The sequence below is a fragment of the Perca fluviatilis genome, chromosome 13, assembly GCF_010015445.1.
Source record: "Perca fluviatilis chromosome 13, GENO_Pfluv_1.0, whole genome shotgun sequence".
In the NCBI taxonomy this organism is placed as follows: Eukaryota; Metazoa; Chordata; class Actinopteri; order Perciformes; family Percidae; genus Perca; species Perca fluviatilis.
In genome coordinates, this window is record NC_053124.1 from 6,251,866 (window position 1) to 6,276,862 (window position 24,997).

Below are 24,997 nucleotides of genomic sequence, written 5' to 3' on the forward strand. Positions count from 1 at the left end.
CTTTTAAGAAATGACAATAGCATATGACAAATGGTGTCATTCAAATATTTTCGATACCAATACGGTGACTTTGATACCGCTTCCTAAACGATACTTTTTCCGATACCAATTTTGTCAAAGAAAAAATGACAACATTACACATTACGGCATAAATCTTTTCATTTATTTATCAGCACCTGCTATGTCGGCCGTCTCTGTGTAACGTAGAGTTCTTCCTGCGTGTCTCTACGACGTGCAACATTAGACAGCCAATCACAGACATTATTAGATCTTGGTAGAAGCATGCTGCGTGTTTATTGGCTCACTGACGCTGATGAGATTTTACTCGTGTTATTATAGGTATAGGTATTGAAATTGGGTATTGAATGACGAGGCGTTTTCCGATACTCGATGCTTTAGAGGCAGTTCGGTACCCAGCCCTAGTGACAACATAAATAGATATAATCCAGATAAACCTGAGAAAATGTAAAGTTTCCATTGGTCCAGAGCTGAGTTCGATTCTTCTTTCTTACGGCTTTGATCCTGCTTCATGATTGCTTGCTTGGAACATTCCAACGCACTGAGCATCTTCATTTATCTCTCTGATGCCCATCTTGATAAACCATAGTCACCTCTCCTTTTTTTTTTTTTTCTCCTCACTCTCTGTCTCTCTCCTTTCCTCCTCCCTGGTGCTAATCAGAAGGGACTTCTATTCTTACCCTTACTACCCGTAAGTTGCTCCTTTCTCCATCTTCCACCCTGACGCCATCTTCCCCTTGCTTGCCCTTCGTAGTCCCAGGAGTGGAAATGAGCATTGCTATCTCCACCCCATCCTCCAGTATAGACACCCCCCCTTCCCTTCCTTCCACCTTCTCCTTTCGCCCACCACCTCCACCTCCACCACAACCCCACCGCCACCCTTTTGCTATCACCGAATCGCACTTTCCACCCTCGTCCAAGTTCAATCTCGTAGCCCTTATATTTCCCCTTCAGTCCAATTTCTCATCTCCTCACCCGCCCTCCTTTCCTTTCTCCCTTATCTCTTTGCTTGTCTTTCTCTCATCCTGCCCCTTCTCTGCTGTCCTCTGTCTATTATTACTCCCTGCCCCTTTCTCTCTCTCTCTTTCTCTCTCTCTCTCTCTATCCTCCCGCCTCTCTCCGCCTCTTTACAGTAGGAAGAAGGTGGCCATAAACAAGGCAGCCATGTCCTACAGGCAGGAGAAGAGTCGGAAGCTGAGCTCGTTAGACTGCAGCATGACCGAGCAGAGCACTCTCCAGCAGGATGAGAGGATGGCCCACTCCTTCATGGATGCCCACGGCTGCAACGCTCGAAGTAAGACAGCTAGGAACATATGGGTACTCTTGAAAAAAAAAAGTGTCTGGAGAGATGCAGCCCCCTCTTCCCTGACCTTCAGCCATGTTTACTTCCAATGCCAGACCATAAGGTGCTCCCGACAGAGAGATCTCCTGCAAGTCTCTCGCCTGTTTGAGTATTCTGCAGTGCCAGTCAGCCCCTCACATCTCCGCAGAATCGCTGACTTTATTTCCCCTGAGCTCCCTTCCCTCCCTACCCCCCACCCCCCCTACACTTTTTCAGACCGAGATTACATTAATAAAAACAGAACAGAGTGCAGAATGTCAGCGGCATGCCGTGACCCGTGTGTGTGTTCGTGTTCCCAGACGAACAGCGTAGCTCCGTCAACGAGTCCAGCAGCTTACTGGGAGGCTCGCCCCACCGCCACTGTCGGAGGAAGAGCTCGCCCTATCACACGGGTCAGCTGCACCCTGCTGTAAGGGTGGCCGACCTCCTGCAGCACATCAACCAGATGAAGACGGCCGAGGGATACGGCTTCAAACAAGAATACGAGGTAAGGAGGAGGAAAAGAAAAGAAGGAGATGCACCATAGTTACACTTGGGTGCGCTTTGGGTCTCAGGCTGTTTTTTGTGGCGTCGTTCCAATTAAGGGAAATGGTGCTACAGCGTAAAATGATAATGTGCTTCCGACTTTGTGGCAGCAGTTTGGGGAATGGCCTTTCTTGATTCAACGTAGTCTATATCGGCGACCTTTCATTTACGGGATAGTTCCGGCGCCGCCGATGGTTCCGCCGGATGTCCCTCACCTTCTGCTTTCTTTGTGTCGGCATTCTAAACTCTGGTCGATTCGGGAAACATCCTCCGAGTTAGAACTGACATTCAAATGATACGCCTATTTATCTTTCTTTGTTTGTAAAAATTTTTATCACATACACAGCCATTTTAATTCCACGTGTAGTCTTCTTCTCTCTATATCATGTTCCACCAAAACAAGTTCCTTCCTGTGGCTATTTTGCAGAGGCACCGTTTCGATTGTGATTGGTTTAAAGAAATGCCAATAAACCAGAGCACGTTTTCCTCCCAGTGTGGACTAGCCAGACCTTCCTCCGCAGTGCTGTGGAGGAAGAGGTCTGGCAATGCGAGAATAAATCAACGTGATCATGCTTTGTTATAAAAATGGCTGGCTCTGGGCGCCCGGATAGCTCAGTTGGTAGAGCGGGCGCCAATATATAGAGGTTTACTCCTCGACGCAGCGGGCCTGGGTTCCACTCCGACCTGCGGCCCTTTGCTGCATGTCGTTCCCCCTCTCTCTCACCCTTTCATGTCTTCAGCTGTCCTGTCAAAAATAAAGGCCAAAAATGCTTAAAAAATATAACAAGTTATGCCGTTTTTCCACTACGTGGTATGACGCGACTCTACTCAACTCGCTCTTTTTTTGGTTTTCCATTAGCAAACGCTGTGGATAGCACTACACTAGACAGAGTGCAGACCTTCCTCTGTTTGGTTGCCAATGAAAGGATTCGGCGAGTGTCGCGTTGATGATGAAGTCACGGCAGTTTCACACAGCGATCAGCTGAGAGTCCCCCTGCACTCAGGGGGAACTATCCGCAGTGGAAAACAAATAGAGAAAAGTGCTGGTACCAACAGAGTGAGTCGAGCAGCTATGCAGTGGAAACACGGCATTAGTTACAACATAGAGTTAAGACTTAAAATGTAAAGTCCTGCTCATCTGTTGATGTGCTGGAACGGTTAGAAATATGAAGAGGTTAATGATAGAAACCTTTTTCAATATTCACTCTGGGAGCACATTTCCTGTGACGGACTACATCACTTTATGTTAGACAGTTGTGTAAAATAAAGCCGACTTCGAAATGTACAATCACTGCGTTGCACGGTTATCGCTACTTTCTCAAATTAGACTATGCCACACGTTTGATTTGATGCTGCGTTAGCTGAAAAATGGGGATTGTTTCTGGCACCACTTGGTCAACAGAGACGTCTGTGGAGGTGTTCATTTTTAGCCCAGGACGTTTGCGACAGACTTTTTTTGCTGCAGATCTCAGCCCCATCCAACACCTTTTGGGATGAACTGGAATGCCAACTGTGAGCCAGAACTGATCACCGGACATCAGGGTTGGACCTCACTAATGCTCTTGTGTCTGAATGGGAGCAGAACCCTGCAGCCAGGGAACAACATCTGACAGAAAGCAGAGTGGAGGTTTCCAGAGCCTCTATTCAAATAGGCTACGTTGACTTCATCGTTTGTATGTGTCAAACAGATAGGCAAAGTGAAGTACGCTGTTGTTAGAAGAGACAACAGTTGGAGGAGTGGCGCTGATACTCTCTTTCTTGTTCCGAGAACATGAGAGACGTATTTATACGGGGACAAAGAATCTCTGCACTTAAGCTAACGTTGGTTTAAAGTGGTTTATGCGCCGAAGCAGCACCCGGTGCGTACAATCAGCCACCTGAAAGCCACGGGGGCTCAAAGCTGTGAGCTTTTATTTCTCCAACACGTAGACCACCCTGTCTCCAGCTGGGACCGGAAAAAAAAGCAGTGGAAACACTAATACAGACAGTTTCATTTGCTGTTAGTGTAGAGAGCCTATCTCTGTGTTACTGTAGACACCTACTGTCTACTTTAAAAAGGCTTAAATGGTGTGTTTTAATATTCATGAGCAGGCAGTGAAACGCTGTTTTACTTAATCTGCATTACAGAATGCAGATATGCAAAACTTTGTGGTGCGGTGTGGCCTAATAATGTTTTTCAAAGTTCAGCTTTCTTTTGACTTTAATATCATGCCCTCCACATCAACCAGTGCTGATGAGTCTTTTTTTTTTTTTGCACATCCACCCGGGAGGAAGCCAGATGCACTTTTTTTCCGATTCCCTGAGGGTGTCCAACAAATTTCCCCCCACCAAAATCAATATATGGGTCGCTTTTTCACTCCTCAGTCTGGCTCCCCATCGCCTGGAGAAATAAACAAGATGAAGGGGATCAGCGTGCACACTGCTGTCAGACTTCATAACCCTTATTTCCCACAGGGTCATTTCGGTGCCATTGATCAGACATGTTGCAAGGCATTGTGGGGGGGTTGCGAATGAGTCAGGCCCTCGGTGTCGGTGGGGTACTCTACGTGTTGTGCTTGGAAGCCAACATCTGGAGCCAGTGAACAAACATATTGACAGAAAGCATCTCATGGGCCAGTAACAAAGTGGAATATCATTTAACTCAAAAATGTGTTTTTCTTATGTTTACGTCCCCTTAAGATTTGTGACGAGACAACACACCGGTCTGCAACGTAACTTCCAACTTTCAGGCTTTTTCGTAGCACGATATATCATTTGTTGGGTCTAAATATGAATGTGGCTAATGAATGTTCTCTGATTCGCCGCTCCCTCTCTTCAGTCACTCTCTAGCTCGCTCGACCACGTGCTGCGCTCGTTGAGCCTCTGTCGAAAGCCATTTTAACCAGTTGACAGTTTGTAACCTAGAAATAAAATGGACTATGGATCATTTTATTTCTGTAGTTTATATCTGCCTTTACACAAGTTGACATTGTTATTTATTGGCTGTTGAAACCGGTGACGTCCCTTAACCAGCCTCTGGAGACTGGACCAGCTGAGTCGCAGCGACGCTATCAGCTGGCTTGAGTCGAGCTGAGACAGCCAGTTACGACCACTGAATTTTCGGTCTGAACTGGGCTTTAAACGTCAGACCTCGAATATAGTGACTTGTATCTGTGCAAAGTTTGTCACTAGAGCGGTGTTTTCACATTCCTCTACTGAAAGAGGGTGATGCCTGTGCACTTCCCGGAAATTTTAAATACAAACGTATAGCAAGCTGTAGTTGCTACGTAACAGATTTGAAAGCCAATCACGGTCTAATATGCAAAAGCATGTAACAAACCTGAAACCTCCAGCGCAAAGCGGACTGTCAGTACAGAGAGAGAAAACACGCTGGCATCACCGCTGGGTCAGCAACTGCCGGTTACAAGCTAACAAGCTAACAAACAACCTGTTGCTGCAGCCTGCTGTCTGAACCCAACGTGAGGCTCAAACACGTATGGCTGAATCTCTCCGATGTTTCTAGCCGTCCCGATTAGGCACTGCTCTTTCACCGGTCAGCCAGCGCGAACAGTGGTGGTGGGCAGAATCTATCAGTGAGGGAGAAAGGGTAGATATTAATCATAGCAGAGCATTTCTACATACTTTAAATGTGTCTGGAGGGGGGACTTTAAATTCAATCTGACACTTTATTTCTGCCAATATTTGTTTTTCAACATTTTGTCATGGAACCCTTAGATTTGGTCATTAAAGCTAACACGTTAGCCATCATTTTATGTTAATAATGATTCATTACATTTATATAGCGCTTTATCATAGACACTCAAAGAGCTTCACGGGGGGGAGACTACTCTCTAACACAGGGGTGTCAAACTCATGTTCACTAAGGGCCACACTGGAAAAAGAGAATCACACCAAGGGCCAGACATGTGTGAGTTTATTGACGTGCTTTTGTTACTGCATGTCACTTCTTTTTTTTTTTACATTTTGGTAGCTTTTTTCCTCATTTTTGTTCCGATTCTTTTGTGGCTTTCTCAGATATTTGTCACCTTTTTGTAAATTTGTTGCTTTTCCCGACATTTTTGTACGCTTTTTGTCGCATTTTTATTGACATGAAGCCCTACAAAAGTCATCAAAAGAGTTCCGTAGCCATCATAGAATTCAGCAAATCAAGCAAAACAAAGAAAATTTTTTAACAACAACCTTTTTCACAGCCTGAATATGAAAACTCTCTCTCTGCTTCTGGGGAAATTTCTGATTCTCAGAGTCGGCAAATCTGCCAAATTCTGCTTTGAATGTCAGATAATTACAGTTTAACACTTTGCTTTGTTTCTGGTTTGGCACACAACTAGGCGGGCCAAAATTAACCCACATTGATATACGGGCCGGATCTAAATCTGCAAGGGGCAGGATTTGGCCCACGGGCCTTGAGTTTGACACGTGCTCTAACACCACCAATGTGTAGCACCCACCTGGGTGATGCACGGCAGCCTTACGACGCCAGATGCTCACCAGCCCGGCACAGAGGGAGCGGGGAACATGTTTTTTAGTGGTGGGGGAAGCCCGAGCACCCGGAGAAACCCCACACAGACACGGGGAGAACATGCAAACTCCACACAGAAAGGCCCGGGACAACCAGGGCTCAAACCCGGTACCTTCTTGCTGTGAGGCCACAGTGCTAACCATTGGGCCAACCGTGCTGTTAGATTTGTTTTTGGCTTGTTCTGCTTCCCTCAATCGGCTGAAAAGTGGATTAATGCAGCTTTAAAGACCTGTGAGCGAGATATGTACTGAGTGGAACATTTTCCAGAAAAATAGACTTGTGCTCTGTAATAATGGTGTAACACTGTTTCTGAATGCCCTCCAACAAATCTTTGGCTAAGACAAATTCCTGGGCTGCAATTTCTTGTTAGTTATCAGCCAAGACATACATGCTGCCAATATACCTGAGATATAAGCTACAGTTTATATATAACAGACTAGTAAACAAACCAATAAATGGCCCCTGTGGATTACATCATATATGTTTTTTAAGGCTTAAAGAAGCTGAGAATCTATTTTCTCAGTCAGCTTTGGTACGATAACTAATGTGATCCGACATGAACACGTAATCCTCTGCCAAAGTTGGAACAGTTTGGGTTATTTCACCATCAAGATTTCTGTATTTTCCCACTGGTTTGAAGTGGGCGGGGCTTGATTGGAAAAAGGTGATGTCACATACTTTTCATGCACCAAAAAGGATTTAGCAATATTTCCTAATTTCAATACAAAATGATGACAGTTGTGGGGGTTGTTTTGCTAATGTCGCCAACCCAAAATAGCCCCGATGAAGCACATTAGCTAAGACTGTTATTAATAAATCATACCTTATTCATTAATACTTAATGTTACAGGGTAATGCTTTGAAATTTGTACTCAAATGTTTAGTCCTAAAGTGTTGAGCATGTCAAATTTAACTGATAGGCTAATAAAGAAGAAAGAAATAAAGCTCCAGGAAGGTGAAAAGAATGTTGTTGAGGCTCCAAAAACACAGTGCTGGATAAAGGCAGGTTTGTTAAGCAGGATTAGATCAGACATTACGTGTACAGGATCCAGTGACAAATGTAATCCCCTGATCAGCTTGCTTTGTGCATCTCTGCCGGGGTCTCAGGTGGTCCCAATTTGGCCCTCGGGGGGGGGGGGCCCGGGGGGCAGACGAGAGACAGCGTGCCTCAGTACGAGAGCCTCAGGCTGTGACTTAAAATGCAACAGAATATGACACGACTCAAGCCGGGTTTGGGATTTCTTTAACACTTTCTAATGACTAATCACTAATACATGGTAAATTGATAGTTAATTAAACTTTAGTTCATAGTTATTTTACTGTTAACAAATAACATTTTGTTTATTAAATATTAGTAATGTTATATTGTATGTTATTTTGTGTTATATATGTTTTGTAAACCCTCTAAAAACATCTAGAGGGATATTATAAAGTTGCAACTAATGCTTATAAGAATAAGTTCATGATTAGTAAATGGTTTATAAAGCATCAAGTAACATTCATTTTGCCCCATTAAATCTTTTTTTGGCGCTCTATAAAAGAGATGATTATTTGTACACCGATAATAGCTATCTAAATAATGTTTATAGATGCTTTACAAAGTCTTTATTAACCGTTAATAAGGTATTATAGTCATCAACAGCAACTTTATAAAAAGCCATCCAAATAATGTTTATTGATGGTTTATAAACGAGGGTACGCCACTGATACCGAGCTGTCCAATAAGACGTGAGCAATCAAAGCCGTCGTCTTTCCGTACACCATTGTTGACATTAACAGAAACTTAAAGTACAAATCCGGCGCAAAATGAACCTAGGGGTTAATAACACATGTGTACCGAGTCGACCGTTCTCTGGGATATGTTTTCATGCTAATCGAATGTGATCAGTTTTAGCGCAAACTGCTAATTAGCTTATAACGCTAGTCGTCGGGGAACTGGTAAAGTAAAAAGAAATAACTATTTCTATACCACTAACAAGGCTCAAAATAGCACCACACTTCCACGGTAGCATAATGAGGGTCCCTACGTAAACCGAAGCATTGAGAGCTTTGTAAGTGTACAGACAGTTTATTAAAAAGATAAAGTTTATAAAGACTGTACCGTTCACGTATACAGGCAGGCGCCATCTATCTTGGGAAAACAGTCACGACCAGTCGAACGACAAACGCCGTGCTTGAGCTATGTTACTGGTTACTGGTTACACGGCGTTCGTGGTTCCCAGAGAACGGTCGACTCGTTACCCATGTGTTATTAACCCCTAGGTTCATTTTGCGCCAGAATTGTCCTTTAAAGGGGCGCTATGCATTTTTGGCCATTTCTTCGCTTATTTCTCCCTTTTGGCTCGCAGGTTTCTCTATAGAGCCCCCCCCCCACAGCTTCAGAATAGATATTTGGCAGCTCCGATGTTTACTCGTGTCTGACTCCTCACTCAGTCAGTCTGCCGTTTCCTCTTTCTCTGTTCCTCCGACAATGCTTTCCTAGCTTTCTGCTTCTTTTTTGCCGGCTCAGCCATGACGATAGTGTAAAAAAATCCATCGGCATCTTGTTAGCCGGTTCCTGAATGGGCGTATGTGAGCAGTGCCGTGAAGCAATCATTTACTTTGCGAGACCTGATATCACGCGATACTTCTTGATGCTGATGCTGAGGCCCGCGCCCGAAAGTTGCAAGGGTGGTTTTTCCGCTCACAGGCGCTAGGGGGAAGCGAGACGACCACCATTCAACTCGAAAAAAAGTCATATATATTTCTCCCATTCCGGAAAGCTGTGTGGACTAGCCAGACCCTCCTCGGCAGCGCTGTGGAGGAACGTCTGGCAAAGCGAGACTATCTACCAGTTAGCAAGTTAAAATGATTAACTACCAGTTAACAAGTTTAAAAGTTAGATGACCACCATTCAACTCGAAAAAAGTCATATAACCATTCCAATGACTCCGAAGCTGTTCAGTTAAGGTAAATTAAGCTAAAAAAAAACTGCATAGTTCCCTTTAATAAAATACATAAAAATGCTGTGATTTGAGCAACAATAAACTGTTAAAATAACATAAATTATAGCATAACTAATCATTTTTCATCATCCTTTTGTTGTTTGTTAACAGTAAAACAGCTATTAACCTAAGTTTAATTAACTATTGACCATTTATTAGCGATGGTCATTATAAAGTGTTAACGTTTTTGGGTCTTCTTTCATTTTGCTGTTCTCTCACTTCTAGTAGTGATTTAGAGTCAGTGACTCATCTCGCCGCACCAGCAGATTTAGTGGATGGGTGTGTCATGAACAGCTGTCACAAACGTAGTCGTTTAACGCGGAGGCGTTACAGAGCATCAGCTTCTTCAGGCAGCGCGCCTCGCACTGTGTGTAGAATGAGAATGACTGCAGCGGGCCGCCTCCTCCTTCCCCAGGCCGCAGCCATCTCTCAGTGCCGCGTGTCATCTCCCAGCCTCAGTCTCTCCCCGCTATGTCGTGGCAGATGTCTGTTGATGACTTGGCAAGATGCTGTAATAGCAAAGTTACTCAGACAACCCTAGGGTAACACTTTGGAGTGCATTAGCAAAGTCGTTTCTGTTGTAAGTTTCAAGATGCATGAAACACCATTGCCATGTTTTTTGTTTTTTTTAATGAAACTTAAAGGTCCAATGTGTGGGAACTTCTCCCATCTAGAGTTGAGATCATATATCGCAATCAACTGTCTCGCGCCACGCAGTTCAAAGTACGTATTACAGCTACGGTAGCCTTCGCGGTCTCTTGCTCTTTATCAATCTCCTTTTTCTTTTTCTGGGTGAAGAAGAAGAAGACTCCTGTTCCTGAAATTTGGATTTTGAATACATGTGGTCCTCCATGTTTCCTTCTTCAAACTTGCCGGGGGCCGGGAAGCTACGATACCCATTAGCAGCATTAGCAGCACCTGGGAGTTTATCATGTGACAGAGAAAACGTGAAAAGGCGGAGCAGTATGTCCTGTATGTCCCTTACCGGCTAACGTATTTCAAGATGGCGCATGAATATGGAGCGTCTACCCCAGTTCATGCAAATGCAAATGTAACATTTCAAGCCAAAAGGAATACTTGGAATTGATGGTGGTGGTAAATATTCATGAAAAAGGACAAGTTTGTGAACGGGCAACACCGATTTTGATAATGAACAGCTAAACCCGTAACACACTGGGCCTTTAACGTGTGATTTCTAACTGTACTTTGCAGAGTTTTTTCGATGGCTGGGACGTCACAAAGAAGAAGGACAAGACCAAAGGAAGGCACGATAGTCTGCTTAACCGTAAGTACTGTGGGGTTACAAGAAATAAATACTAATGCAGTTAGTACCTGGCTCTCCCTCTGTCTCTTTTACTGTAGGTTACACCTAACATTTATGGCTTTTCAAGCATACCCTGTAAAGGACATTACCATTTAACGACACTACTGCTGTCTTAGAAGTCTGCCAAAGCCGCCCAATAATAATTTTAACTCCTAGTTGAATGCTTGTTAGATCTAGAAAAATCTCTTGTTATACTGTGACTACGGTTAGATGAATTCAAATTGATTGTTTAACAGTGGCTTTAATAGGGTTTCTGCAACGTTATTCTCGATAGCAGGTTCACTCAATATCTTAGCTTCAATGCAGTGTTCATTGTGGGAAAGCCCTAGAAATCACATTTAAAGCCATGAGACCCTTAACAAAGTTCTTTAAGGTTTGGAGGCAGCTTTCAAAAGGCGACACAGGTTTCAATCTTTTTCTCAAGACTGGATCTGTGTGCCTGTAAAGTAAAAAAAACAACTTTCTGTCATCTAACTTTCTCTGTAATCCTTAATTTTAAATGCCAGCAAAGCTGAATATATTGCCGAGCTGCTGGCAACATAACTATTACAGTATGAAATAATGTTTTGATCACCGCAGCAGCTTGGGAATGACTGCTGGTTAACATGTAGTGTTTATGGGCCGCTATTAAAAAAAAAAATCCTTGAAATCCTTGACAGTTTGTGAATTCGACAGGGGGAAATCTAGGCCTTAAACGTTTTTGAAAATTAACATAAATAGACATTGATAGGTCATTGAGAGCACTTGAATGTATATATTTTGATATTTATTTTACTTAACATAAGTTTTTTTTTTGCTGTCCTATGTTAAGTGAAGGCGAGAGACCCCATAGAGTCTCCAATTCCTCCCACTGTTGAAAAGTGAAGCCAAAATCTCCAGGATACGGGCGCTGCTATCTTGTAGTTTTGGAGCTAGAGCACACGCAGTAGTGACCGGGTGGAGGAGCAAAGGTATCGAAGTCCCGCCCATACGACCTCCCGAACAATCCCGAGTCAATCACAGCTGTCAATCATGACGTTTCCCCCCTTTTTTATAGCATCAGATAACTAATAAAAACCAAACTTATCAGAAAAATGAACACCTGAACAAACATCGGCGTGATCAGAACTACCTAAACCGTCAGAAGCCATCTTTGGGTAAATTGAATTTGACGTGTACTTTTTTTTTTTTGGGCCATGTCCCATGCGCTAACATGGCGGAGGCGGGGTTTATGACCTATACCGCAGCCAGTCACCAGGGGGGCAATGCAGATGTTTTGGCTTCACTTCTACAGTCTATGCATCAACCCCTGGTCTGCCACCACAGTGTTCACACAGTCAAGCCTGCTAGTTCTCATTATAAAAATCCTCACTGTTGTAACAGTACTTAACCTTGAGCCATGTCTCAAACTATGCCGTGTTGGATCCTTGAATTTGAGGGAATTTGGCCTTGAAAGTCTTTGAAAAGTCCTTGTCTTTGATGTTCATAAGAAGCTGGTGGGGAACCTGATTATTATGTCATACTCGTTCAATTGTCTGACAACGGAAACAGAAAAATATAGAAATGGAAACAGTTTAGCTGAATTTGGCTGCATTAAAAGGCAGTACAGGTGGCCACAGAGAGCAGGGCGGGACTGAACAAAGTTTAAACAGGCTGACTCTACACAGAGTAACCAGGTGTGTGTGTGTGTGTGTGTGTGTGTGTGTGTGTGTGTGTGTGTGTGTGTGTGTAGCTGCTCAGTCACAGGCAGGGACGCTCATATAGATGCAAATCGCTTTCTCAGGAAAAAGCATTTTAAAATTGAGACGGCTTAATGTCGACGTCATCTTAGTTTCAGTGTTCTTTCAGAGTCTTGGTGGAAAAGCCTCGGGAGTAACATTTAGACACAAAGTCCCAGATGAACTGAAGTCTTCAGGTGTGATAGCAGCTGTATCGGAGGCAGGTGTCATCACAGCTTCTGCAGACTGACCCTTAAAGGATCATTCCGTATTATTAACATCTGAGTTCTACTTTGATAACTTTGGCAATCCTTTCTTTTGGTTGTTTGTACTCAACAAAGACAAGGTCTATGTAGCGAGGTTTATAGATTTATATAACTATGGAAAAGAGAGCAGTGGCATAAGATCAGTATTCGGTATCAGCAGATACCCTGAGTTTAGGTAACGGAATCAAAATGAATAGAGATAATATTGGATCAGTGCATCCGTATCCCGTACCCGGTCTCAAGGATTACTTTGGTGAGGACAATGTCATTTTTATTGATTTTATTGACTGTTCTAATTAGGGCTGTCAATCCATTAAAAATATTTAACCGGTATTATTGGCATGGTTGGCATTGTCCATAGTGAAATCGCAATTATTCGCAAATTATAAAAAAAAATTTAATTTCTTCTAAAGGTACTTTAAAAGGGATGTGTTTTGTGTTTTAATGCTCTTATCAACATGGAGGGGACAAATATGCTTGCTTTATGCTTTGATACAGTGGTGGCTCTCAAAGGCAATTCATACGCGCAGTCGTTGGATGTGATTCAAATTATTTCAAGCACACCCTCGTCCTCTACAATGTTAATAGCCACCCATTTAGCTATCGCTGTTGCTTGTCCAGGCCTCTCCATTGCAAGCTGTCCAGCGCGGCCTGCCTTTGGCAATGGCGTTACTGCTGGATCGCGTCCTGATTTCCGAAACTACGGAGCGGTCGAGGCTCAAATCACGAGCGTGTGCACGGTAATCGCGCGTCGAATACATTTGTGGCGTTAAAAGGAATTTGCGTCAACTCGTTGTTGTTATTGCGTTCATTTTGACAGCCCTAGTTCTAATGAACCGCAATATCCTTCAAGTTGATCAGGAATGCAGTGCTGAAACGGGGCATCCAGTGAGACAGACAACCTAATAGATCTGCTGTTGTATTAATAAAAGCCAAGAAATTGACTGATCAAGTAGCTGTGTCTTGTAATTACCCAATCAGTGAACCCTAAATCCTTTTTATGTGTGTTTCAGATGATCGCCATAGAGTGAAGCTCCACTCTCTGCTTGCAGACCCCAGCTCTGATTATGTCAATGCCAACTACATAGACGTAAGTCTCCTTCAGTTTTATGTTCCCCTCCTCCTCCGCCTCCAACTCCCTCATTTCTGTCTTTGCTGATCCAACAGCTCCGCCTCAAGAGCTCGTACTAGTCATCTTCTATTGTTGTTGTGGTTGACCCAGTGCTTGACCAGAAGACATTTCCACATGCTGTCGGAGGTTGTGTGTGCTGTTCTATTACTCAGACTGAACTGTCATTTAGTAACTACACCCACAACACATAGCATTGTATCTATTTGTGCTAGTACATGCAGGCTTTGAGGCGAGATCTTTTTGGCGACTCCAGAGCTCCCACAAGAGCCCATAAGCTCGGAGCAGCATCCTCGTGACTCAGCCAAATGCTTTTGCGAGGCGACATGGCACCGCGATTGGACTCAATATAACACGGCTGATCCTTTCATCTACTTTCAGATATTTTGATCTTACCTCCAGTTCAGCTCAAATGACTGTCTCAGGGAGCCTCTCCAGTCCCAGCAGCGGTACTCACTCCTGCCAGATCCTATCTCGGCAGCTTTGTATTAGATGGACCAAAACTATCTGAAGGACGGCCACTTTTCCCCCCAGCGTACGGTGGCCAGGGTCTAAGATCTTGAGGGTGACTGTGAAAAGCTCTCAACAGTCTTGCCTCCGTTTTTGGCTCGGCCTACTGCAGCAGGGTTTTCCATGAGTTGTTATGGTCTCTGCATGCTGTATTACGTGCTTTGTTTCTACTATTGTTTGCTGAACAAAAGGGAATGTAAAGTGGACGGAATGGGCCCAATCAGTAGTGGATGCCTGGCTCAGCGTATGTGGGTGGCGTTGGTTAAAGCGTAACGTCAAAGCTCACAGAGTGCCGCGCGTGGCCACTTCATCCCCTTTAGTGCTTCGTGAGGACTCCATTAGGGCCAACACTCCAAGGACCTTTGAGCCATTAACTCCGCTGTCTACAGCACGGCCTGCACGTCATGCCAAGACCCCTGGCTCAGAACACTGCAGTGAAATGATTCCAAATGATTCATTGAAGACGCCAAGGTTGGAATTAATGGAACTTTGCTTTTTATTTTTATTTTTTTTAAAGGTTAAACTGAAAAGTTCCAGCGCTCCCTTCTCTCATTCAAATGCAGGCTTACATAATTTTTTTCTTTGGCATGGGTAGCAAGACGTGACATTTTTGTGTCAAATCTAAAGATGTTCTTTTTGTTGCTGTCTATTGGTGACAGGTGTAACACAAAGTGACACCATCACTACCTGACAGTTCTTCACTGTCAGGTAGTCTTTTTTTTTTTTTTCTGCCTTTCATACTTGTGTTGGAATCAGCAGTAATTAGTTTGGAATACGATAAAATAAGTATGAGCATGGGAAGTAGTGGCTGAGCAGACAAATCTAAAACTTCATTTCTTTGGATGGCAGACACCTTAAATTTGAACTCTCCCGCGTGAAAGTTTGACGCTCTACACACCCGTCCACCATTCCGACGTCCACACCCCTCTCATAAAGCGCACACTTACCAATATGGATGGGATTCCTAGGAACACTGGGCCGGTCAACTTCTGCAGAGCACGCTGCAACTTTTGAAGAAAGTGTTCACCTCGAGCAATTAAAAGAATGTATTAAATGACATTATGTATTTCCTGAGGTGTAATCCCTACCATGTCCTCTTGCTGAAGTGTCAGCTCTGTTATCAAGGACGCTGGCTTCAGATCAAAAAAAATGTCTCTCTTTGCTAAAATCGCAATAAATATGTGGCATGCTAAAGGGAAGTAGGATTCAGAGGAAATTAATAGTTAAAAACAAAAGTGGCCCTTTGAGTAGAAACATGGGAATTGGAGTCTTTTCAACATTATTCTCTCCACAGGTCCTCAAGGCAAGCAGCTCTCTAACCATTTCATTACCCTCTTTTCCTGGTCTTTAATCACAATAACTAGCTCTTGTTTCCTCCCCTACTTTCTTTCTTTCTATCTATCTCTCTATTTTCCACCCCCCCTGTTTTCAACCTTTTGGCATCTCTTAGATTCGGATAAACAGGGAAGTAAGTATCTTGCTTCTCTTCTCTTTCCGCCTTTTCTCCCTATTCATGCTGCCCCTCTCGCTGTCCTTTCCAGCCCTCCATGGCTTCCCTCCAACAGCTTTCTTTTCCACTCTAAGCTGCTGAGCCTGACCGCCATCACTTTTCCCCTGAGTTCAATTCATTCCAAACTGAGTGTAGCAGTGTCCTCTTTCATCCATATTCAGATGCTCACCTGGGGTTCTTACTCAACATCAGGCCGTCCTATCATTTCCTTCCGCTTTCTGTGTGTTGGAGATCTAAACTCCGGTCGATATATGAGGACAATGGTTAACCGCTCCTCAGATCTCTGCAGGGTAAATCCAGACAGCTAGCTAGACTATCTGTCCAATCTGAGTTTTATATTGCTCGACTAAAACAACTTTTGAATGTACACGTTCCACAAAACAAGTTCCTTCCCGAGGCTATTTTACAGCGGCTCCGTGCAGAGCTTAGTGCCACCCATGACGATTGTGATTGGTTTAAAGAAATGCCAATAAACCAGAGCAGGTTTTTCTCCCATTCCGGAATGCTGTGTGGACTAGGCAGACCCTCCTCCGCAGCGCTGTGGAGGAAGGTCTGGCAAAGCGAGACTATCTACCAGTTAGCAAGTTAAAACGATTAACTACCAGTTAGCAGGTTAAAAAGCTTAACTACCAATTAGCAAGTTTAAAAGATGAACTTCCAGTTAGCATGTTTAAAAGATTAACTACCAGTTAGCATGTTTAAAAGATTAACTACCAGTTAGCAAGTTTAAAAGATTAACTACCAGTTAGCATGTTTAAAAGATTAACTACCAGTTAGCAAGTTTAAAAGATTAACTACCAGTTAGCAAGTTAAAAAGATTAACTACCAGTTAGCATGTTTAAAAGATTAACTACCAGTTAGCAAGTTAAAAAGATTAACTACCAGTTAGCAAGTTTAAAAGATGAAATTCCAGTTAGCATGTTTAAAAGATTAAGTACCAGTTAGCAAGTTTAAAAGATTAACTTCCAGTTAGCATGTTTAAAAGATTAACTTCAAGTTAGCAAGTTAGATAGCTTGTTAAAGGGGCGCTATGCAGTTTTGGCCATTTCTTCGCTTTTTGCTCGCAAGTTTCTCTAGAGAGCTTTAAAATTATGAAGATTGTTGTTGTGAACATATTAAAAGTAAGAGTCCTAATTTAAAATACCATAATGCTTCTTAACAGATATCAAGTTGATCATTTTGTGGCATCTTTTTGCTCGAGATGGCTTTTGCTCCACCCACTCAAATAACCCCACAGGAAAGGAATTCTTGCAATTTTGGGCAACAAAGAAAGGAAGCTACAACAACAATAATTTTTTGATCATTCGGAATCCAAAAACACACAAACTATCGTGTTGTTTCATTATAAATTGTTGTAAGATTTGGCAAAATACTTTATATTCTGGACCTCAACTTGTTATTCACCCACAAGCGATGACACTCTATTTCTCATTTCACTTTTAATACAACTTAATTTCCAATGCAGGTTGAAGTCAGTTGAATTTGTTGACACCATTTGGCTATGAAAGAAACCCTAGGTGTTGCACAATCCTGATCATTTATTTATTCTGTTTTTGTTTTTCATTATTATTCTTAAAACTCTATTTAATGTTCCCCAGTGCTCTCAGGGAGGATTTCTATTAACATTTGTTTCAGTAGGATTCCTACAAGTGATTCTGCGATGCATGATCAATATGAGCACTGATTTCCATTTTGCTTGCATACACCAAGGTCAGATTTCCACTAATTTGTCACAGGTTGTAGTTGGAGTGAGCCAAATATATCGAATCAAAACAAATTGAAAGTTGTTTTTCGTCCTCTTCAATAGTATTGATAGGCTTTCCACGTCCCATATGACTTTGCATGTTTTTTGGGTGGGGGGTTTTGTAATCCATTGTGAATTCATAATGTTTGATGTTTTTCTTTTTGCCTGCTGTTGGAAAATGTGGTTGCCAAGGTGACAGACAGGAAACTGGTTGGCTCAGGCAAACTCAGCAACGGAGGCTCATGGGAATGAGGGTCGCTGCACTCTTTCATAGCGATGGCCATCCATCTCAACTTCCCTCTGTGGCATGATGTAATTTCTGTGCCTGCATGGCTGAATATTGTGTGTATTAGTGTTTGTGTGTGTGTGGGGGGGGTATCTGTACAGTATTTTTACAAATGTTTACCTTATACAACAGTTGGAATCACTTTACCCATGAGTTGTGAGAGGGCACACTCATCTTAATTCTTGGGATCTATCATGCTTGGCTGCTTTTCATTCAGCACACAGGGTTTGCTTGTTGGAGGGCCAGGGCGCCACTAATAGCCTTCCAACCCGTGCACACTGTATCATAACTGCACTAACGCCAAGCTGAGCAGAGAGGAGACGGCCGGATCACTCAGCGTCACTGAGGTAGAATTACTCCCAGAGCTGAAGATCCCTCACTTGTCAATCTAGCTTTGATCAGCAGCCCTGGCTGCATGCAAAGCACCGCACCCCGGGCCGACTTTGAAACGCAGCTCCCTCCCTCTGCGTGCAATGACCTGGCTCACGGAGAGACGCGGAATTAATGCCGTTTCTTTCTGCGTTATAATTTAAGTGGGATCATTTTCCCCAAATTAAGACCCAAAACAGTGCAAAGACTTCGGCCCGGATCAAAAATGCCTACATCATTTATTTATTCATTAGCCGATGGCCTGGCGCAGACTAGTTTTCACGGCCGCCGAAATACGTCTTCAGTCAAAAGCAGAGCAGAAATTTAGCAGAGCCACAAGACGAATAAGAGATGCTGAAAATGGAGAACGAGAACGGATGGGAAATGAAAGTTAGAGGCCCCCGAGTCTCACTTCAGCATATGCTCCTGTAATTATTAACCCTCTCCCATCTCCTTTTCCTTTCTTTTCCCTGCCATCTTTCTCACTCTCTCCGTCTCACAGGGTTACCAGCGATCAAATCACTTCATCGCCACTCAAGGTGAGTGTCAAATACCCGGCAGCAGTGGTTGACGGGCTAATGTTGACGATATTCAAATGGCTTTACTGAATTATTAATGTGTAAACAACAAGGAGCCTGTGTTGCCTCACGCTCACATCTGGGGTTTCCAGCATAAAGCATCACTTTCCATCCGCCCGTGAGAACCACTCTCGCACCGGTCGACTGTAACTGTCAGTCAAGTCTGCACTGTAACACTACTGACTGTCGCTCTCTGTGAAGTTCAGCTTTTGTGTCTCTCCTCCCCGCCATCTGCATGTGTGGTGCAACCATCTCTCTGATGTCAGTTTGATACATTATATAGGCTGCTTTCCCCAAGCAGCGCACACACACACACACACATAAACACACAAACACTCACACTCTTACTTATTCTCACCCGGCTCTGATCCTATTTATTCAGTGAATATGTTTTTTCACTTCGTAATCCCCCTCTGATTTCTTTCCATCATTCACTTTGGTCTCACTTCTCCCGCTTCACAAAAGTAACCTCCGAAGATTTCTCTCTCTTTCACGTTTTGCTCACAAAGTCTTTCTGCATACAAGAGTGCAGGCAGAGGTGGGAAGGGTGCCACACTGTGCTACTTCAGTAGGAGTACTGAGTGAAATTTGACTTCTAGCCGACCCAAAGTTACTGACTTAAAGAATCAAACAAAACGGTTCACGTTTACAAAGACAACAATCATTTTATCGATTTTATTCTCTTACAAATCATTACCATACACATAAACTACAGAAGCATATACAGTATCTCTCAAAAGTGAGTACACCCCTCACATTTTTGGAAATATTTCATTCTATCTTTTCATGGGACAACACTGAAGAAATGGCACGTTGCTACAATGTAAAGTATTAAGTGTACAGCTTGTTTAACAGTGTAAATGTGCTGTCCCCTCAAAATAACTCAACACACAGCCATTAATGTCTAAACCGCTGGCAACAAAAGCGAGTACACCCTTAAGTGAAAATGTCCAAATTGGGCCCAAAGTGTCAATATTTTGTTTAGCCACTATTATTTTCCAGCACTTCCAGTCTATTTTCTTTGGTTTTACTACACTTGATACTTTGCCTGAACGCATCCTGTGTAAACACTGCTGAAGCAGGATATGTACACATGGATGAAGACAGTGTTTCTGCAAGTTAACGGTTTTCTTAAGCTTTTCTTTTTGTAATTCCCCCACTGGGGATCAATAAAAAAAAGTCTAAAGTATAGTACCGTATATACATAATCCCACAAAGGTTAGTTATCAAACAGTCACCAACAGACAAACACATGTTGAACCAGATTTGTGAGATAATTGACTGCATTTCTATATATTTTAGAGTTATAATCTAATATAAAAGTTCTTCAGCACGAAAAACAGCACACAGTGATTTACAATAAGGGAAAATAGACATTGAGTGAACATAAAAACAGGGATTGAATGCCATCAAGATAAGATAAAAATAAGATGAAATGGAATGCTTTAACATGAGATCGAAAAGAAAACCCCCACTGAATAATAATGCTAAAAATAAAGTTAAAATCAGCAGCCATATTTGCTGCATGCACATACATTAATAAACACTGCAGCAGCATTAAAATGTCTCCTCTTTTCTGTTCAGTGGTGGAGATTTGAGTTTTTGTAAGACGAAAATCCCAGGAAGCGTTTCGTCCTCGAGTGCACTTTCTGCCAATCAGCACGCGGGTCTCTGAGGCTACAAATAAACAGCAGAACCTACTTGTTCTGGTGGACACAGACTCACCACCGGTCTTCATTACACCGGAATACGCATTTTTCAGCTACCTCCGAATGTCGTCCCTAGGGTGTAACCTCACTGTCGGTCTTATCTGTGACGGGCACAACCCCGAGTTGCCCTGAAAAAAAAAAAACAGTCTCGGTGGTGCTGTGGGCATCAACAAACCCACCACAGTCTTATTATCTCAGATCTCATGGCCATATTTTAATGAATGATCCAGTTATAGGATAAAGTCAATATTTTGGTGGTTAAGCTTGGGTGTTTTGGGGACAAAATAAATGTCAATGTCTAACCTGAAATGATAAGAGCCAGGGTGAAAACAGAAACCAACACATCATTTTGTTATAGCTGCCATACTAATTGCAATCCATTACTTTCACTGTAGTGAATCACACATATGGAGTGTCTACACGTGCACTGACGTCCACACCCACACACCATACAGTACATCCACCGACTGCATCGTGCATGCATGCGTGCCACTTGCCCATCACACTCTGTATGCACCGAACAACACGCTCTGCATACACTGGTGGCGAGCCCCGGGTGGTCGCCTGTCACGGCAGGTTCAGGTTGATTTGTTGTATCTTAGATGAGTCTTAAGGCGGCTGTGCTTGTGCAGCAGGCAGCAGGTGCTCTGGGCTAACTCGCTATTATGTCCAGAGATGAGGGAGCGAGGGAGGAGGCGGGCGGAGGAGGAGAAATGCCAAGCGCACTCTGAAAAAAGCCTGAGTCCAAAGCAGCGGCATGTTGTGCTACGCATACAGATTGACCCAGCCACATCATCCGTCTCTCAGCTGACTGCCCCGTCCCTCTGGCGATGCATTAGTGGGCTTCTCCTGCCGAAAAATTAACATCTCATTTCACTAATACATATAGAAGCCAACACAGTGATTGCTGACAGGGTAGTGAGTTGTGAATAACCGTGTGAAGAGGAGGGAAAACAGCGTTTAAAGTAGCTGCCCACGTCTTCAAATGGAAATGTACAGAGGCTAGCGTCGGCTCACCCCGAGTTAACTACAGTAAAGACCAGAATCTGGCTGTTATGATAGGAAAGGCTCCCTTTTTTTATCAGGCAGGTTGCTTCTCCTCCTTCTCTTATTGTTTTTCTCAGCCTTCGCAGGTTTTGTGTGTTTGCCCTTGGGCATGTAGTCAAAGCTTACCTTTAGATTCATCTTGTTAAGACAACTTTGGAAGAAAAAGCAGTGAAAACAAGCACTACGGTGTTTCTCATGTTTGAGGTGTATGTGTTGCTTTCTTTATCTTTTTTTGACTCAAATTTAGGGATATTGCTTCTTTTTTTTAAAGTCTCTTTTTATTGAGTTATAACAAGGTACAAACAAACGAAAGAAACAAAAATGTAATCCTTGTCATAGGGCTTACTAGCCTTATCTATCCAAGCCTTCTTGTAAAATACAATTGTAGCAAACGGTAGCAAACCTGAGTTACAATAGATAATACAAAAACAAATAAGGACCAATAAAATAGGTTTAAATATAGAAAATTAAATAAAAACTGGAAAACCCAACATAATAGAACCAGAATGTTGGGGTGTGCCTTCATGGTACTCAAATTACTTTACAAAAGATAAAGGGCCCTATTTTAACGAGCTAAGCGCACGGCGCAAGTGCGTTTAGGGTGTGTCCAAATCCACTTTTGCTAGTTTGACGGCGGAAAACAGGGTCCGGGCGCATGGTTCAAAAGGGTTGTACTTAGTGTCTTCAATAATTCATAGGTGTGTTTTGGGCGTAACATGCAATAAACCAATCAGAGTGTCCTCTCCCATTCCCTTTAAAAGCCAGACGCGTTTGGACCTTGGAGCATTGCTATTGTGATGGAGGATTTGCTGAGTAGAAAGGAGAGATTTTCAGGAGAAGAAACTGATCTGCTCGCACACTTTCACTTCACACGCAAGATCATATCATAATACTATTTCACAACAATGAAACAACAATGAAATGCTGCGCTATTGACTTTAGACCAGGTTTTTGTTGGTCAATGGCACGATCACTTCCCGCTGCCACAAGATAGAAATACGCCAAGAATGCACCTTAATACACCTCCCTGTAAGACCAGCAAGCCCATGGGTGCACAGATGGGCGCAGGTGCATTTGCTATTTAAACGGCGTGGGCGGTGGACGGGAAATTGACAACTGCGTCGGTATTAAACTAGCAAAGTCACTTGCGTCGGGCTTTGCGCTGCGCCGGGTGCTAGATAGGACCCAGAGACTTCAATTCACTTTAAACAAATGATGACATAATACAACGTTCCAATCTTCTCAAATCTTTGTCCTTGTGCGGTCTAATGGAAAAAGGTAATTATTTCCATCCTAGAGATAGTCTGCTCTAAATTAGTCAGCGTTACCCGTTCTTCCACAACTGCGCTCTGTCTTCCCTCGTTGCAGCCGGGGAATGACTGTAACAGCGCTGTAGCAGAACTTTCTACCTCTACGAAGTATAGTTGTGACATCACAACCGCACAGAAGTCCTTACGGCTCGTTCAAAGGCGCAGTTTCTGAATACACCTGCTTTACAATCAGAACAGACATGGAAATCTAACTTTTTACAATAGGGGGCCTTGTCACTTTCTTATTTATTGTCAGAAAATCCTCTGAAAGATGCACAGTAAAATGTAACCGCTGGCTGGGAGATCACAGCCTAAAACACATGATGGCATCCCATTCTTCAACGAGCAGTCCTGAGCTCAACCCCATTGAACACTTGTGGGATCAGCTTGGGCGTGCTGTTCGTGCCAGAGTAACCCAACACGACCACGTTGGCTGACTTGCGACAAATGCTGGTTGAAGAATGGAATGCCATCCCACAGCAGTGTGTGACCAGGCTGGTGACCAGCATGAGGAGGAGGTGCCAGGCTGTTGTGGCTGTGTATGGTTCTTCCACACGCTACTAAGGCTCCTGTTCGTGAAATGAATGCATTGTTCAATTGCCAATATGTCTTGTTTCTTCAAACTTCAATCATCCAATCCACTAAACGAGTCAATGGCAGAATACGCTGTTTGGCATTGGCAGAGAAGATTTGGCAAATATTTCATGGGCGCAACCCACATACTCAGCGCTGCTGCTCATCCCACAAATGCTTGTTCCTTACAAATGGGGCACCATTTGAAAAAGGCTTTCCAACGGTATAAGATTTATTGCCAAAAAGCATCGTTACCACAGAGAAATAATCTACCAAACACAAATGTCCTTACTTTTTGTGCTAAGTTTATTATTAAGACAGAAGTGTAATTGCCCCACACTAGAAATGGCATGTGATGTCACAGTTTCAGTGTTTTTTTTTTTTTTTAAATAAACGAAGCCACCCATACAAGTAGCACATTGCCAGCATGATTAACGCAGAATTGCTTTTGTATTGAGATTGTGTTGTACAAATGAACCTGAAATAAATAAATCAATGATTTAATACAAACAGAAAAAAGTATACATGATAAAGCGTGAAAGAGATTTACTACTCTGCTAGCACGTATGAGGGATGATAAGGTGAAACCGTCTCTTAAAATAGTCATCCAGGTCAGTTAAAGGAGACAAGATAATATTCCTATTAAACAACGTGCGTGGGTGGAAATGAATAGACATCTTGTTCACTAAAAGCGCTGCGTAGAGTGTTTGGCAGAGGAGGCGGGATGAAGGAGGGCCTTGTGATATTATCACCGCCACGGTGTAATGGAATCAATGAAAGTGTCATCTTCTCCAGGGCCTGTGATTTGTGTCTGCCACCGGTGTTCACGAAAGGCAACACAGGAGCTTGTTTGCACAATGGCGGAGGATTTGTGGGTGTATTGAAATGACATTTCTCCGCAGAATTAGGAGAACACGGAGCAGGGCAATAGTTCATGAATGACACACTGTTACTCTATTCCCTGGCATGGATTACACAGCCTCTACATTGATGGTTATTGCTGCTATTTTCTCTGACTTATGGCTCATCTCTCCGCCCTTCTCATCCTCTTCTCTTTCTCTTCCTACACCTTTTCTCCTCGCTTGTTTTTCTCTCTCCCTCCCTCCCACTTCCCCACCTATACCTCCACTGTATATCTCCCGCTCTGCAGGCCCCAAGCAGGAGATGATCTATGACTTCTGGCGGATGGTCTGGCAGGAGAACTGCTTCAGTATTGTCATGATCACTAAGCTGGTGGAAGTGGGCAGGGTAGGTTTCCCTTCTCTTTGTCCTGTGACCTCTCCTCCAGCCAGCTGTGAAGATAGATGGAGGGATGGAGGGAGGGAATGTATTTCTGGAGCTCCCCTTTTTTTTTTTTTTTTTTTTTTTTTTTTATCATCATCCACCATATATCAGAAGAGCCGCTGCGCTCTGTGTTGTGGGAGGAAATGGCTGCCACTGTCTGATCCTGAAAGATCGCCTTTTTGCTCTGGCGCCTGGGCTCCAAAGTCAAAGCTTTGATGTATATGAAGGAACATTGTGGCCTGTGTTCTGTTACTCTAAGGGGAGACACTACGG

General features: G+C 43.2%; 1 protein-coding gene across 9 annotated transcripts in view; it reads left to right on the forward strand.

The window, feature by feature from the left end:
* LOC120571198 (receptor-type tyrosine-protein phosphatase U-like) overlaps positions 1 to 24,997 on the forward strand; it is a 243,153-nt gene that overhangs the window by 180,883 nt on the left and 37,273 nt on the right. For 2 of the 9 annotated variants that reach the window (XM_039819974.1, XM_039819979.1), the window contains exons 15-22: positions 680 to 709; positions 1,152 to 1,312; positions 1,660 to 1,847; positions 10,601 to 10,673; positions 13,689 to 13,765; positions 15,765 to 15,782; positions 18,726 to 18,762; positions 24,591 to 24,688. In XM_039819974.1, coding sequence (XP_039675908.1) covers positions 680 to 709; positions 1,152 to 1,312; positions 1,660 to 1,847; positions 10,601 to 10,673; positions 13,689 to 13,765; positions 15,765 to 15,782; positions 18,726 to 18,762; positions 24,591 to 24,688 — 682 coding nt within the window. The remainder of the gene's footprint in view (positions 1 to 679; positions 710 to 1,151; positions 1,313 to 1,659; positions 1,848 to 10,600; positions 10,674 to 13,688; positions 13,766 to 15,764; positions 15,783 to 18,725; positions 18,763 to 24,590; positions 24,689 to 24,997) is intronic. The other 7 variants (XM_039819975.1, XM_039819980.1, XM_039819976.1 and 4 more) reach the window with 5 other exon arrangements.